The sequence below is a fragment of the Taudactylus pleione genome, unplaced genomic scaffold (genome assembly GCF_031769625.1).
Source record: "Taudactylus pleione unplaced genomic scaffold, aTauple2 ptg000043l, whole genome shotgun sequence".
In the NCBI taxonomy this organism is placed as follows: Eukaryota; Metazoa; Chordata; class Amphibia; order Anura; family Myobatrachidae; genus Taudactylus; species Taudactylus pleione.
In genome coordinates, this window is record NW_028284445.1 from 17989366 (window position 1) to 18006333 (window position 16968).

Below are 16968 nucleotides of genomic sequence, written 5' to 3' on the forward strand. Positions count from 1 at the left end.
TACCAGTGGTAGATATAATAAAGGAGCCATTCAGTAGGTAGGAAGTGAAGCAGAAAAGAATGGTGTCTGATAGGCTAATGGCGTGAAGGGTGTGACAGAGAAGAGAATGGTCAACTGTGTTAAAAGCAGCAGAGAGGCCCAGGACTAAGGAGAAGTTGGACTCGGCAAGGAGGTTTGGGCTCCGATATACAGATACCCCGCAGGCCAAAGCTCCCCTGGTGAGCACGGGAATAACTGTATGGAATTGGAAGAAAGACACTGAATAGATACGAGGTATGGCTGAGAGGACTGACTAAAGGACACTGAGTACTGAAGTACTGGACACTAGTATATAATAAGGTTCCTAGAACACAGCACAATGAGGAGCAGTTTGGAATGCAGGAGTGTTACATACAGGTGGTAGGCAAGGATTCTGGAACACAACTCAGAATGGAGCAAGTAGTAGTGTTTGAGTGCAATACACAGAGGCACTACAGGAATGCCAGTGCTTATCACACAGGTGTTTTGAAGAGTCTGAAGCACAGCAGAGGATAGTGCAGCTTGGAATGCTAGAGAGCAAAACATGGAGGCACTGCAGACATGCTGGAGCAGATACACGGGTGTTTGGTTAGGACTCTGTAGCCCAGGACACAGGTGTGAGATGAATACAGCACATGGAGAAATACTGAGAACTGGAGCAGGACACACAGGTGTTTGATTAGGACTGTGGAGTCCATCCAGAACACATGAGTGGGTTGATTACAGCACATGGAGAAATACTGAGCACTTGAGCAGGTCACACAGGTAGGGATGCAAGTTCAGGGACACATAATTACAATTAGGTTCTGTGGCTGATTAAAACCAGGTTAAATTGAGACTTGAAGTCAGCAGACACAGAGGACCTTATTCAGAGTCGGTCGAAGCAGCCGCACACCACCGATGTTCGCTATATTGCGCATGCGTAAAGTTCGCAATGTGCGTGCGCAAACTATCCCCTACGATCAGAACTTTCTCTCTCCTTGAACACAGCCAGGTCGGTAGTTTGAGTGACAGAATGAGGCGTTTGTGGGTGGTAACAGGGGAAGGTGCTTGAAAACGGGGGAGTGGAGATCCGAACGCAGGCGTGCCTCATTATGCGAACGGCGTTTTATGGGAGTGCATACGGATTATGGGAGTGCATAATTAACAAAGTAGCGTCATGGCACATGTGACATGGGAGGTTTTTACACTGACATGATCGTAGAGCCTAAGAGAGGGTATGGTCAACCTTAAGCTCTACGACCAGTTCCGATGGTCTCGATTAATCCTTATATGCCCGGAGATGACGTGTAATGTGTACGAGAAGGGGGCGTATTTTTTTGTCTTCCGACCGCTTCCTCTCCTTGGTCGGTCAGCTACCGATCCGAACTTAGGGACGCAACTTGCGAGGGAATCATTTGCATATCCGGACCCTTTTCCCGTACGACCGTGCGGCCGCTTCGACCGACTCTGAATGAGGTCCAGAATCTCTGTAATTCATATGTGTCCCTTATTAAAGGGATGAGGAAGCAACCTTACACACAGTAGTATGAAGTATCCTACACCATTACATAGAGTCAGCAGCTCAGGACTGCCAGCTAAGCAAGTTTAATTAGTCCGCCCGCTAGAGTGAGAGGATCTCATTGGCTGGGCTGATCAGCTGACTGGCATTTACAAAGGGTAGACATGGTCTAACTGCAAATATAACTTGTACCTCGGACCCTGTATGTGCATTCTGTCGTCCAATTAAACACAGGTTGCTCAAGTAGCTCAGAGGTTAGTGCTGGGTACACACTTGATATGTCAGCCCGACTAGCCGACATCGTACCGTGGGTACACATTGAGCAATGTAATGAACGACAGAATAATCTCTCGTTCTGTTCCTTCATTACCTGCAATGGCGCCACATGCGATATCGTCTGGTTGGTCGTGATGCCGTATGCGATCACAGGAGCATGCCTATATACCGGCAGCCGGCTTCCCGACTGTCTTATCCCAGCAATGGTGAAATGCCGGACGTCTAGATGTAGACGCCCGCATTTCCCCGACGCCGGGAGACCAGCGCCGGCATCACAATCGTAGTGATGCCGGGGGCTGCGAGCGGACAGCCGCGGGGGGGGGGGGGGAGGGTTAGGTTTAGGGCTCCCGGGGGGGACTTAGGGTTAGGCACCCCTCCGGGTTAGGTTAGGGGGAGGGAGGGTTAGGCACCCCCGGGGTGGACTTAGGTTTAGGTAGCAGGGAAGGGGGTGGTTAGGGTTAGGCACTTGGGGGGGAAGTTAGGGTTAGGCACCCCTAAGGAGGGTTAGGGGGGTTAGGTTAGTGGATACTTACCTATCCACGATCGGGATTTCCAGCGCTGTCGGGCTTCCGCTGCGTCGCACTCTGCTCCTGTCGGGCTGCCGCTGACGGGAGTATTTCGTACCCATTCCGATCCGCACAATCTATTGTTCCATCCACGCCGGAACGATAGTTCATTCAATGGATCGCATAGTGTGTGCCCAGCTTAAGGGGAGGAGAGAAATAGGAATGATCGTTGGAGATATAGGCAAGCCATCCAGAAGTATGACTGAATGGTCAGTAATGCAAGAGTCTGTAATGGCAAGATGGGTGAGAAATTGTGATATGTGCAGATTACGGGTCGATGCAAAGATGTTTACAGATCTTACCTTCCACAGTACATCCAAAGGGGAGGGATATGTGGATAAGGACGAAGTGATTAGACTTCAAGATGGGTAGAAAGTTTTGGGGTAGATTGAGGAGTGTAGGCGGGGACTGCATAAGATTTGGGTGACATATCCCCAGCAGCCATGAGAAGGAGCAGGGCGAGAAGTGACATGGAAGGCTTATTTGTGGGTGGGAAATTTGTTTTACTTACTGTATGTTGCCAGTTTATTTTTTTGTGCATGATCATCAGTTACAATATAACTTAGTTTTGCCAAGGCAGCTACAAAAGGGTCAGAGCAGAATGTTTCTTGTTACAAGACTCTGAATTTGGATATAAAGTACGTATGATAACTAATCAATTTGAAATCTATCATTTTCTCTACTGTTCTGTGATTCTCCTGGGTGACCTCTGATTCTTTATATCTGGCAGGATACTCATGCAGGCTAGTATCACAGACCATGTCACTCATCATGGTGAATGAAGACTCGCTGGATGTAAGTATTGATCTGTGTGTATATATATTCACTATCCTTTTTGTTTCATAAAGTTTAAGATCATTCTTTAGTTTAAACTGGACAAACATAAATACATTGACTTATTGGCAAAGCAAGCTCATGCAATGATCTAGTAGCTCTGGTTCATGAGACTATACAGTCTGCATGCATTGGACACAAATTAGATGTAAGTGAAAATACAGAAAGACTGTAGAGAAGCAGCAGGGTTAGGAGAACTGTATTGTAAAGTTTAATATATGGACTGTATTGTTTTGTTCTGTGTCCCCACTTGAGCTTCTAAAGTTCTGTCGTCATCATTACTGTATTCACATAATGTAAAGAATACAAGAAGATAGTAGGAGACCGGTGGATGAGCTAAGCAGTGACGTTCTGCATACACAAGCAGGGTTTTATTTTTCAAATTTGTGGAAAAGCCTCATAGTCCCTGGATTAGAGCCAGCAGTGTTGCAATGGAAGACCCTTACCCTCTTTACACATAATTGTTTTTGCTTTTTATTGGTTTTTTTGCTTTTTATTGGTTTTTTTGCATTATTATTTTGTATACTAGTAATTTGTTAATAACATAACAGTAAGATTTAAATACGGGCTAAGTTAGGGCTAAATAATTTCCACAAACTATATTTACATTGGGTGTAGCCTGGGGACACAGTGGTTAGCAGTGCTGCCTCGCCGTGTTGGAGCCATGAGATCGACATGTGTTTTGCTGAGAAAAATGCACCCTGGTGTCTGTGTATCTGTCTGGCAGAGAAATTAGACGGCATGCTCCAGTCGGGCAGGGACTGAAGTGAATGATATAATAATCTCTGTACACTGCGTAATATAGTGGTGCTATATGAAAAACCAATAGTAACAAAATAGAATATATTGTATATATTTGGAAGGCTGTATGGAGAGCGACAGTAATGCAGGTCTGTGCAAATATAAATATTAAAATGATATGCGGCATGCCTATATTCTGTGTGCTACTGAGGGTGAATCTGCATGAGAAATACTACGTTACAGTGTCAGCGGCTGTGACACTGTAACGTAGCGTTTCGCATGCAGATACACCCTCAGTCACACACAGAATATAGGCATGCTGTATATCAATTTAATCAAGAGAAGCTGCTTGTGCTTTTACTTTGCAAATAAGACGCTTTTGAAGGAAAAAATGTTGCACGAAAAGACGCTTGGCGCTACAGAGTCATGCCACTGCATGGCGTGATTAGAAGAGAGGTTAGGGGCAGGCAGTGCTGGGGGTATGGAGGGGGCAAGGCTAGATGACAGCTCGGGCAGTACAGCAGGGCTGGGGTAGGTAGGGGGTATTGGTAAATAGCAGCTGGGGCAGTACAGCAGGGCTGGGGTAGGGAGGGGGTATTGGTAAATAGCAGCTGGGGCAGTACAGCAGGGCTGGTGTACGGAGGGGGTATTAGTAAATAGCACCTGGGGCAGAACTGGGGGTGGGGCAGCACCAGTAGCCGCAAGAAGTTATCCTCAGCCCCCCCACCCGCCACAGCACCTGTCGTGTATGTGCCAGCACCTACCTCCCTGGTGCCGAGGCCATCCTGCCGCTGGATGCTGGGGCCTACCCTGTTGCTGGGTGCCTGGACTGTCCTGCCACTGGGGCCATTCTGCCGCTGGGTCCTGGGAGACATCAATCATTTCATCGAAAGCCAGGCAGGATGCGTCCCCAGGTACCCACCCATTTTGCAAATGTGAGTTCCTGGACCTCATATACGAGTAAAATACCCGCTATAGCGTGTATTAGCGATCATTGATATGGTAGGGCTTTCAGCGCATTGGCTGGTGTTTGCTAGGACCACCAATTTGGTGGCTAATGTTTGGTTTTAATGTGGTGGCTAGCGTATGTTGCAGGACCTCCAATCTGATGACTAGTATATGTAATTGGCTGGTATTTTTCAGAACTTTCTATATGTTGGCTTGTTACAGCACACCCACCCCCCGATTTACTCAATGTTCAACATTACTCATAAAGGCGACTGCCGGGAGCTATCCCTAACATGAAGTTAAGAGCTCCCAGCTAATGTTCCCAAGGACAATGGACCTCATTCAGTGCTCGCTCTGAATGAGGGTGGCCGCTTTTTTTTTTTTTTTTAAAAGCCGGCCACCTGGCTGCTCGCTAAGCTGTGGGTGACCACCCACAGCTTTTTGCGAGCGGCCCGGTGATGGTCGCGACCATCGGGCTTGTGACGAGACCCTTGTGGTAGGGTCTCATCTTCCGCAAGCCCCAGTGAGCTTTAGGCTCTAATAGAGCTGGAAGCTCACTACTGACATCACTGGTGATGTCAGTAGGGTCGCCCACAAATGGCAGGCGTTCCTTCAGGGGCGGGGGGTGGCAAAGCTGAGCCCAAGAGATTACCCCTGTGCACAGCTCTCTGCGTTCCCCTCCTGATGGAAATTTTGGACACCACTGACTGCACGGTCAAAAACATGCATTAAAGTCCTCACAATTTATAACAACGGCGCCCCAAGCTACGCAGCCAATAGCAGAGACTGCGTTCATTGTGTAAAATACAGCAGTTTGGGCCTGATTCTGAGTCGGACACAAACCGAACGCAATGCCGAGGTTCACGTAGTTGAGCGATTATTTGCAAACAATTAGTGAAAACCCCAATGGCACATACATTACCCTGAGTGTGTACTCACAATGGTGCTACAGCAACCGGCTCAGTCTTTATCAGAAATCGCGCGGCAAAGTGATGGACATTCCTGGGTGTTGACTGGGAGGTAGCGAAGTGAATGCAAAAAAATCTGTCTCCTGGACGTGTGCTAGGAGTGTCGCGGGTGTGTCAGTGACGGCAGATGCCACAGGGCTGGTGCACGTGGAGATGGTGCACATGATGACGCTTCAAGACTCACCGTCAGTATTGCAGCGTGCAGACACGCTGAAAGTGGGCATCTCCGTGCTTGCGCATCCTCCACCTCTGAATCAGACCCTTTGTCTTCCTGATAAGGGCCATGACCAATCTGACTTGTCCCGTACAATGATGAAGGGGTACCGATCCCATTGTATCACTGTCATCCAGGTGTCACTGCCAAACACAATGTTAATCCAGTGGCTGCAGTGATGATACACAATGATTATGCAGTATAACTCACCAGCTCTAGGGAGTATATTTACTAAAGTGTGGAGTTTTTAGAAGTGGAGATATTCCCCTTAGCAACCAATCAGATTCTAATTAACATTTATCTAGCACCTTCCCAAAGATAATAGCTAGAATCTACTTGGTTGCTATGGGCAACATCTCCACTTCTAAAAACTCGCACTTTAGTAAATATATCCCTAGATATAGGAGAGCGCTGGTGAAGCTGCACATGCAGTAGGATTTGTCTGTCAAAACAGCCATATACTAGCCTGGAGCCGGCAGTGTAGATCACAGACTGATGGTATAGAAAGAGCGCTACTTGTAGTGTATATGCAACAAATATCAGCAGCAGCAGGGAGATCTGTGTATGTACCCTGCGCCGGCAGCTGAACTCTGTTGCAAAGGTACTGGAAGGTGTGCTGGTAACACCTGGGTCGGGAATCTGTGGCTGTGTTCAGGGTTGCCATTAGAAACTGTGGGGCAGATAACTGTGTGTGATACATATAAGAGGGTGTGACTGATGGTGCTTGGGAAGGTGGCCATATGGAGGGGGAGTCGGCCAGGGAGGAAATAGGGGCAGCCGGATGATGCCGGAGATAAAAGAAGAGGAAACTGCAAGTCAGACTCATTATAAACAAAATATTGACAGCAGTGCCAGATGAAGGTCCACATGGGCCTGGAGCTGAAATTTATGAAGGGCTTATTGTGTGCCGTGACAGTCACGACATTGTGACTAATGATGTTGGGGTGTAGCTTGCACAGGGGTATGGCTACCGTCTACCTTGAACCTCCTCAATATCCCTTCCCATCTTGACACCATTCACATGCACGTAGGCATTAATTATGCCGGTATGCATGTAGAAGATTGCAAAGGACAGCTCTCTCAGGAAGAGGGACTTCTAAGGTCTATGACCCAGGAGTCCCCCTGGCATCCTTCTTCGCATGTGCAGAAGGACGCATGCACCTCGAGGGAGTCCGGTCACACCCTCTTATATGTATCACACACAGTTATCTGCCCCACAATTTCTGATGACAGCCCTGAACACAGCCACCGATTCCCGACCCAGGTGTTACCAGCACACCTTCCAGTACCTTTGCAAGAGAGTTCAGCTGCCGGCGCAGGGTACATACACAGATCTCCCTGCTGCTGCTGATATTTGTTGCATATACACTACAAGTAGCGCTTTTTCTATACCATCAGTTGGTGATCTACACTGTCGGCTCCATGCTAGTATATGGCTGTTTTGACGGACAAATCCTACTGCATGTGCAGCTTCACCAGCGCTCTCCTACATCTAGGATCCCTCCCACAAAAAATAGAAAACATTGCCTTCTACTCTGCGATGACAAAACCGTCGACCATTTGGTGGTTAGCCATCCCTAATAAATACTGTATACTCTTACCACCTCATCTGTCATTCCTGGAGGCTTATGAAATACTGTGGGATGCGAGCTGCAGTCGTTATGGGAACCTCTGCAAGTCTTCATGTATTATTAAAGCAGCAATCATTTTAAAGGCAAAACTGGTTTTGCCTTTAAAATGATTGCTGCTTTAAAAATACGGGAAGAATCAAAGGCATTCCTGCAGGGGCTGCAGCTCGCATCCTATTACATATCTCCCCAGGTCTCCTCTATATCTGGCTGTGCTGGATAACACATACACACCGTATTTTAAGCCCGGACTTGGGTTTCAAGTAGCAGATCCACAAAAAAATAGGAAAAATGTTTTTCTTTTATATAACAAAAAACAAAACAACACAATAAAGCATTTCTTTATTTTGTCCAGTACCACTCTTGGGGGACAATTCAATTATATGCAAGGGAGGCAAGTTGCTGTCACAATAGTGTACAAACACTGTAAACAGCAGCCATACATTGCTCCTCTTGCGGCCTGATCTCACCACTGGCCTACCTGATTTATTGTACGCAGCCCTGTGTGTTGCAGCATACTGCCCAGGCTTGCGGGAGTGAGTTTCTCTAATCAACCCCTTAGATTAAAAATGTACTAATCACTTGCTTCAGTTGCTCAATAAAAGCGATTACACTCATAAGCTTGCACTTACCTGCCATCTTCAAGTTCAGTAATGTTGCAGTGAACACGATTGTTGCTCCGTTCATTCACTGTGCTTCCGATCGGCCACTGGCAGGACAACTTCAGCGAAAGAGAAAGGGTAAGGTGGGAAGAACGGGTAGAAGAAGGTGCAGGGCAAGAAAAAAAGTTTAAGGGATACAGGAGAATAATGTGTGGCGGGGAAAATGGCAGAAGATGGTTGGGAGAGATAGATCCAATACTAGGGCGAAGCAGAAATGTGGGCACAAACAGGGCAAGTGCAGAGAGTATGAAATAGAGTAAGAGCATAGGGGCTGGCACAGACAAGGGAATGGCTGAGACGCAAGCAAAGACGGGATGGGCAGAGGGGCAGGTACAAATATGAGAGGAGCAGAATGTCTGGCACAGATATGAGAAGAACATAATGGCTGGCACAGACATGAGAAAAGCAGATAGGCTGGCGCAAACAAGTATCGGCAGATGCTGATGTAGACAGTAGAAGGGTAAAGAGGTGGGCACACTACAGGTAAGGGCAGGGAGACTGTTGCAGAAGGGTGCCTAGCATTAAGGCTAGTACAGCCAGGATAGGATCATAATGGCTGGTTCAGACAGAACAGCAGAAAGAATGGTCAGAAAGGTTGGTGCAGACAGGAGAAGTGTAGAGAGAGTGGCACAGGCAAGAAAAGGGCAGAGAGGCTGGCATATGCAGGAAAAGAGCTTAGAGGCTGGCATATGCAGGAAAAGGGCAGAGAGGCTGGCATAGGTAGGGAAAGTGCAATGGGACTACAGTAGCATAGGCTGGAAAGGAGCAGTGAGTTTGGCTTAGTCAGGCAAATTAAGAAGAGCTAGCATAAGCAGGAGAAGGGCAGAGAGACTGGCATAGTCAGGAAAATGGTAGATAGGCTGGCATAGATGGGAAAAGGGCAGGAGGCTGGCATAGACTGGAAAGCGGCAGGAGGCTGGCATAGGTAGGAAAATTGCAGAGGGTCTAACATATGCTGGAAAGGAGCAGAGGGGCTGGCACTGGCTGGAAAAGGGCAGAGGGGCTGGCACAGTAGGAGAGAGAGGGGAAGGAAGTTACAGATATATACTTACCTTTGCCTTGTTCCATGTGCAGGGGAGCGCAGAAGTGTCCTTAGATGCTGCAAGCCAGTGGAGCAGGGTAGGAGGTGGGGTCATGAAAACCCCTGCAGAACTCCCTCTGCAGCTGAAGAGCTCCAGAAGCATAGTGGGCAGTGGGTGTCAGCGCAAAACATGGCAAAAATGAGCCAGTGCTTAGTTTACTTTCATTTTACACTATAAAAAAAGACCCCCCAAAAATCTGTACATCGCCCCCTGGTGGCTGCCGGGTGCACCTCCAGGCTTCAGCTAATTATACAAAGTTGTTTACAGCTGTACAGCACAGTCCGGGGACATAGCCAGACAGCTAATGCATTGGCCAAATGCTGCAAATTGTGAATGAAGCAGCATGTGCCCGTAACCAATACCACTTAACTGGCTGAACACTGTTCTAAATCATTTACAAGAAACCCGGTCCTGTCTGCTTCCAGGCATGGGCCTATTTTCATGGAAGGGCTTGGAGCTGCAGCTCCACCCGCCCCATTGTTAATCCGGCCATGATTGACAGGCCCAAACAGCACCCCCTGCCCTGCGGGGGCCCTGTACCATGGCACGTCACACCCCCCTAGTTACGGCCCCGTGTATTTGCAGAAAATAATGGTTAAACAGAGAATAACTGTTACCTGAATAATTCATTGCAATGCTGTATATATTTTGTCTGGTAATACCCTGGTCCTTAGTGATTTATGGTATTTAGATTTAAATAAAACATTTTGTTTTTAAAGAAAATAGTTTGAAGCGATTTTGTGCAACTTGGAAAATTGTTTTACACAAATATTGTTTAATTACATTTTGTTCACATTTTGATTCTAATTTAATTCTAATTCTGATTTTAGTTATATTTGTTACATCTTCAATCATGTTGGAAATGCATTGGGTGTTGATTTACCAAAGACTACAGTAACCAACTTTTCAGAAAATAAATGTTTTTTTATTGATGTGATTGTGATGCTCAGGATATACCAGACTAGGTTTTATAGGATTGGCTGGCACTTCGGGAAGGAAAATACCACACAAATTCATTACATATTATCTATAGCAAAAACCAGGACTGACCAGGGAACAGCTGCAATAGATCTGGTACTCTGGCAAAACTTCATATACCGTATATATCCTTGCAATAATAATATATGTACTATACTATATAACTCAGTGGGATCTCAGTACGCCTTTATTTTATAATTCAAATAGTTTATTGGCTTGTCCTTGGCCTTGAAACACACTCTTTACACAATTTTACTTACAAAATTGCCTGCATTGAGACCTATTTTGTGAAATAATCTGCTAAAAACCATTTTGGAATAAATCAACTGCGGCTATGGGCCATATTCAATATGGGAGCGAAAAGTCCGTGCTGGACTTCTCGCTCCACATCAGTGGTTAGAGTGGGGATAAAGTATTGGGTGCGTGCCTGCTTATCCCCGTATTCAATTTAAATTGAGCGAAAACGGGACCCAGCGAAACTTGGATCTGCGAAAAATACAGGAATTTTTGGGAAATGTGCCCCAGACATGGGGGATCACTATGGGTACCCCCATTTTTGCCTGCTGAAGGAATTCGGGGTTTGTAATAACATTGGCAGGTGCAAATTTGCGGCTATGAAGAAGTGGTGAAGAATAGCACTTAGATTTTTTGGGGGGGAAAAATAACTATACCTATCAAATTTGGGGTACATGAAAATGGGGGAATGGGGGTAAGCATATTTTTAAGTCCCTGAAGTGCATTTTGAAAATTCTTCAAAAATGCACCTGCCACTACCACCCGCATTCCTTTAAACACCTGCTGCATACTTGGGAAACCTCCCCCCCCCTGAATTAATTTCAATATTTAAAAACGTGTTTCCCATATTTTTTTTTTTTTGCCCCAAAATTAAATTATTTTTTTTGGGGTATGCCTATCTTTTATTTTTTATTTTAAACTTTTTTTGACACTGTTCATTTTTAGGAGCTATTCCCAAGGGTGCAGGCTATTTTTTTAAGCCTGCACCACTAAACCCCAATTCTGCACTTTTTTTCGCCATGTAAAACATGGTGAAAACTTATACCCGTTTTTTTTTCAAAAACTTTTCGCACCAGCGAAAAGTCTTTGAAATTGAATACGGGGATAATTCAAACATGCGAAAATAACGTCGCCGATTCTGACTTTTCGCAGCCAATTTGAATATGGCCCTATATTCATGAATCCATACATTTTAATGACCAGTCTTTGTTGAATAGCATAGAATTAAAATTTCTGCTGGTTAAATCTAGTTTGCAGTTTCTAAATATCATTATCTTGATATTACACAAATATAGAGCAAGTATAACCTTAGAGTGTAAGACTAGACTTTGAAGCCAGCGCTGATATATTTTTCTGATGTAACATAATACTGTTGGAATATAGATATTTGTACATAATTGTTTTATTTACTAAATGAAGCTATTTAGAACTAACAAAGGATGTTCTTCCTTCCACGTATAGGAATTGTGAGGTATTGTGAGGTAATTGTAAAACATTCTGCTATACGTTTCCCTCTCAGAGATGTTGTTTATTTCTCCCTTGAGGAAAACTTTGTTTTATCTTTTTTTTTTAATCTTATATATAAGCTTTGCAAAACTCATGATTGAGTAACTGTTTTGATCTATATCTAACCACCTGAAAAAATTGCCATTGATGTGATGCAATCAATCACGTCTGATCTTTTCCATCGCAAACTGCTATCCCTTGTCGATTAGCCATAACAATGAATTGTTGTAGGAATATTTTGCTTCAAACCATCTTATACTATTGTGATATTTTTTATTTATTTTGGAATAGTTTCTCGCTCTTTCCAACACTATATAAATCAAGTTAATCTTAGTCGGATAGGTTTTTAAGCATTCTGACATTTGTGCACCAAGGGGATCACTTAAGGATTTGAATTTGTTGTGAAACGCGTAGGGAGGTGTGTGCTGACCGATGCTATGTTTGTATATTTATAGTTACAACTATTTATGTGCAAAATAAAATTTGTATTTCAGTTCAGAAGTATATTTGAACTGGTGACATAAATAAAATATAATTATATTGTTAAAATGAATAATGTGTTAATGCCCCATGAATGGAACAATCAAAATAATTGTTGGTGTATGGGCTACTTTTCTGATATTACTTTGTTTTTACACATTAGAATTTGATCTCAATGTAGAGTTTAGATCGGTGTGTAAAGTGTCAATCTCCTTGTGTATATAATGATGGATAGCATCTATTCACCTCTGTGAGAGTCTGACGATTTAAACAGCTGTTACACTAGTAAGTGGCCCCATCTATATATTATTTTTCTCCCAAGTGCATTTTTGATTGCTAGACTGGCATAATCTAAACATGGCAGGAGGCCTCGCTGGTCCATCAACCTTTATCCTGCAGCCCTTAAGGAAATGTGATCTACAAGCTGCAGGAACTAGACTTCAAACAGACCCCCAAGAGCATGGAAATTTTTTTCTCTAATTCACAATCTGGAGCTGATTCAGAGCCGCTTGCTAGATGCGATCACTCGCACGATGTGTATGCAAATTGCCGTAGGAAGTGCAATCGCACAGCAATGCATTAGCACGCCCAGTATTTCCTAAGGCACACATTCACTAGAAGACAGGCAAAAGATTGCACGATTACGACATTGTAATCGTGCAGTCGTTTGTCAGTCTGTGATGTGCCTATACTGACCGAGCAGTCGTTCAGTGTAGGCTCATCAATCATCTGCAAACATGCTCAACCTGACGTTATCATCAGGTTGTACAACATATAGATGATAGATGTCTAAATGACCAGCGGGAGCGTGCATCGTTGATCGTTTTAGAAATTTTTCTGAACGATTTTCAAACTATTTGCGAACGATTATTGACCGATAACACTATTGTTATCGTTCAATCACTCAATTTAATCGTTTAGTGGATGTGTGCTTTTAGAGTGATCACATAGTGTATGCAGACACCCACCAGCCTGTCTTAAGACGCCCACTTGTGCACGTAATGTCCAGGAAGTGTATGCAACCATCGGTACATCGGGTAACATCGGATGCGATCGCAGTGCTTGAGGTTGACCATACACTGCCGCAAGCACTGCGAGCACTTCAGTGTAAAAATAAGCCAGGTGACATGTACTATGATGCTGTCTTATAATTATGCACACCTCTAACACACCATTGAGATGCTCAGGCACGCCTGTTTTTGCACCTCCACTCCCCCGTTTTTAATGGCCAGCCCCTGTTACCACCTACAAATGGCTTCCCCTGTCACTCACTCTGCTGGGCTGTCTATGCACAGCGAGCGAACACATTGTGAATTTTCGCTAAGGTATGCGCACGCATACTATCGTCAGCAGCGAGCGTATGCATCTTAGCGAGCGGGTCTGAATGCGCCCCTCTGTCCAGGAACTGGAATGTGGGCACAGCTCAGTGCTTTCTTTCTGTTTAAAAGGTTCTCGTATACTGGTATAGACAACACTTATATATTATCCAGCCTTGTTCCTTATAGTTCAGTAGTCGCATATCTACATTGGGTGGAATGTACATATGTTATTAATATGAGATCATGGTCATGGATGCATTTTATTGAGGCATAATAATAATAATTAATAATAGTAATTCATGTTTCATTTTGATAATCCTTTTATTTAAAACCTTTCCATACTTTCCTTAGAGGAGCTCCTTAATGCTGTTGGGTGTAAGGGTGCACATGTGTTAGTAATGTGTAGAGTATATGCTACATTGGCCACAAATAATGCTATAGCAATTAATGGGGGTTATTTATAGAGTTGGCTAAGGGCACACTGGACCCATTATCCATTATTTCCCACGATGACACCATGAATCTGAGTTACAGGTAACTAGATTATTAGCTCTTTTTCATGAACAGGGCTCTAATTTCTCCAGGACAAAGAATCACTTCACCACCCCAACTCCACTAGTGCCCCCCACCACTGCCTCTACTCATGCTCCCTCTTCCAACAGTGCCAAGGAAGCACCAAGTGGGCATACAGATATTTCGCTCTAGTGTATATTGACACTTTATTGCAATTTTAGCTGCCCCCTGCATATCAGCAGGCTTTATAATATAGGAAGTTAAAGCTTACAACAGCTGCCAATACTAGGTATGAAAAAGTCACAGTGTTACACATTGTATATTATGGTTTGTAAGACCCTGACATTACTTAACAAACACAAGAGGGATACATTAGGAGAGAGTGTGAATATTGAGAGGGACTGACCTTTACCCTTCAGCCTTTGTGCTTGACAGGAATGTGCAAGGAGATTCAGGTGCAGGTTAAGCAGTCCTGCGTCCCCTGCTCCTGAGATGGTGTCTGGTCTCTGACATCTGTTGCAGAAGCCGGGAACCTGTATCAGGAGATTGGAGGACTAGTAACCACAGGCAGCCTCCGACTTATATTGCTCCTATGCAGGTAGTGACTCTTTATTAGTTCAGCTCAGAAGAGTTAGAATAGAGATATCCTTTTGCTATCTGTTTGCCAACCAATGACACATTGAGAGCAGGGCTACTGGTCCATGACCCCTCTGTTATATTTTTTGGTCAAGTGCAATGGGAATGGCAGGAGCTACGTCCGTCTGGGCTGTTGAGCAGCTGCAGTACTGTTTTCCTAACCCAAAATGGTCAGAGCAGCCACCAGTGTCAACTTCAAAATGTATGCCCCCCTCGACTGCACTCTTAGGGGTAAATTTACTAATGTGGGTTTTTAGAAGTGGAGTTGTTGCCTATGGCAACCAATCAGATTCTAGCTATTATCTTCTAGAAGGTGCTAGTTAAATGTTAAGTAGAATCTGATTGGTTGCTATGGGCAACACCTCCACTTCTAAAAACTCTCACTTTAGTAAATATACCCCATATTGTCCCCTCCATAGCAATTTCATTGCCTCCTTCATAGTGCTGTCATTGCCCCCCACCCACATACTCACAAACCCCATGGATCCACCCAGAAAAGCCTACTTTTGGGCAAACTCCATCCCTTTTGAGTTCTACAAATTGGGACTGCTTCCAGTTGTCTCCCCCTTCCCTTTAAACTGTAAGCTCCATGAGCACCCCCCCCCCTCCCTCTGTTCTCATTACTTCTCTTGCACACCAGCTACACTCTACATCTCTTCCTTGTGCCCTCTGGCTCTGGACTCCACTCTTAAATTGTGAATTTTCTCTGTGTTTATTGGGTGAATGCCCTCTTGGTTTGTAAGATTTACAATAATAGTCCTGGAAATGGGCACTCCAAAGCAATAATTACAAAATAGGGTGCCTGAATAAAAATAATATATAGGATTAATGAAAGACGGCACTCCAGATGATAATGCAAAACTCCTCAGTGTTTATTAAGACATCAGTCCAAAATTACAGCAACGTTTCGGGAAACCAGCTGCCCTCATAAAATATAAAACCCCCTGACTAATATTGTGTAGGTCCCCCTTGTGCCGCCAAAACAGCTCTGACTCATCGAGACTTGGACTCCTCAAGACCTCTGAAGGTATCTGGCACCAAGATGTTAGCAGCAGATAGTTTAAGTCCTGTAAGGTGTGAGGTGGGGCCACCATGGCTCTGACTTATTTTTCCAGCACATCCCACATCTGCTGTATCGGATTGGGTAATTTGGTTAATTTGGAAGCTAAGTACTCAAAAATAGTAATTAGCCTAGGCTAATAGTAGCAAGAGATTCCTTAGTGGGGCACTATTTTAATAGGGGTATGTAGTCAATATTATAGGATTAAGACATAACTGTTAATTTTATTCTTCCCTTAAAAAAAATAGGGTATAAAGACTCTGATTAAAAAGATATGACAGAATCACAGCTGAGCAAATGTTTTAAAAGAAAAAAAACATATATATAACTGAATAGAGTCCATGTTGAGAAATCAAGAAAAATAATAATTAATAAAAAATAAAAAAAATAGTTTCAAGTGGTGATAATGTTAAACAGGTTATAAATTCTCATAATGAGTATACTGGCAGGTTTGGCATATAGTAGCAATAGATAATGGATCCCTCTTATACCCCTTTTCCACTGCCGCAAAAAAAACCAACAAGTTATTGCCATGTCAACCCGGGTCGCGGCTCAGTGGAAAAGGCTCCTAGAAAAAATTCCCAGGTCGATTGACCCGGTATTTCTACCTGGGTCTTGAGCAGGGTTTTACACGTATAAAACCCGGATCACACTCTGTGTAAACGGGTAACCCGGGTCATCCAGATATGGGACCTGTTTATAGCACGGCGATTGAGTGAAATTGGAAGCTGTCTGTGACAGGGAGGGAAAGATTACAGCCTCCCCGTATGGTCCAGACCATTCAGGTTTTTACCCCATCCCCACTTCATACGGGGAGGCTGTAATCTCTCTGCCCGTCTCCCCGGTAACAAGTGTGACATCTGACAGCCTCCCGAAAGGACACCGTCCCCTCCGCTACTCGAAGGACCTCCTCCCCTGGTCACCGGTCCGCTCCGGTCTGGCATTCAGGGGAGAAATGGAGTTTCCAGCGCTTGGTGATGACATCATCTCCAAGAACCTGCACTGCACCCGTGTGCAGTGTGA

The 16968-nt window shown here is 44.5% G+C and overlaps 1 protein-coding gene across 2 annotated transcripts in view; it reads left to right on the top strand.

The window, feature by feature from the left end:
- The window catches only part of ATP8A2 (ATPase phospholipid transporting 8A2), a 758530-nt gene that overhangs the window by 231335 nt on the left and 510227 nt on the right, over positions 1–16968 (top strand). For both annotated transcript variants that reach the window (XM_088460283.1, XM_088460284.1), the window contains one exon: positions 3092–3156. In XM_088460283.1, the coding sequence (XP_088316409.1) occupies positions 3092–3156 (65 nt within the window). The remainder of the gene's footprint in view (positions 1–3091; positions 3157–16968) is intronic.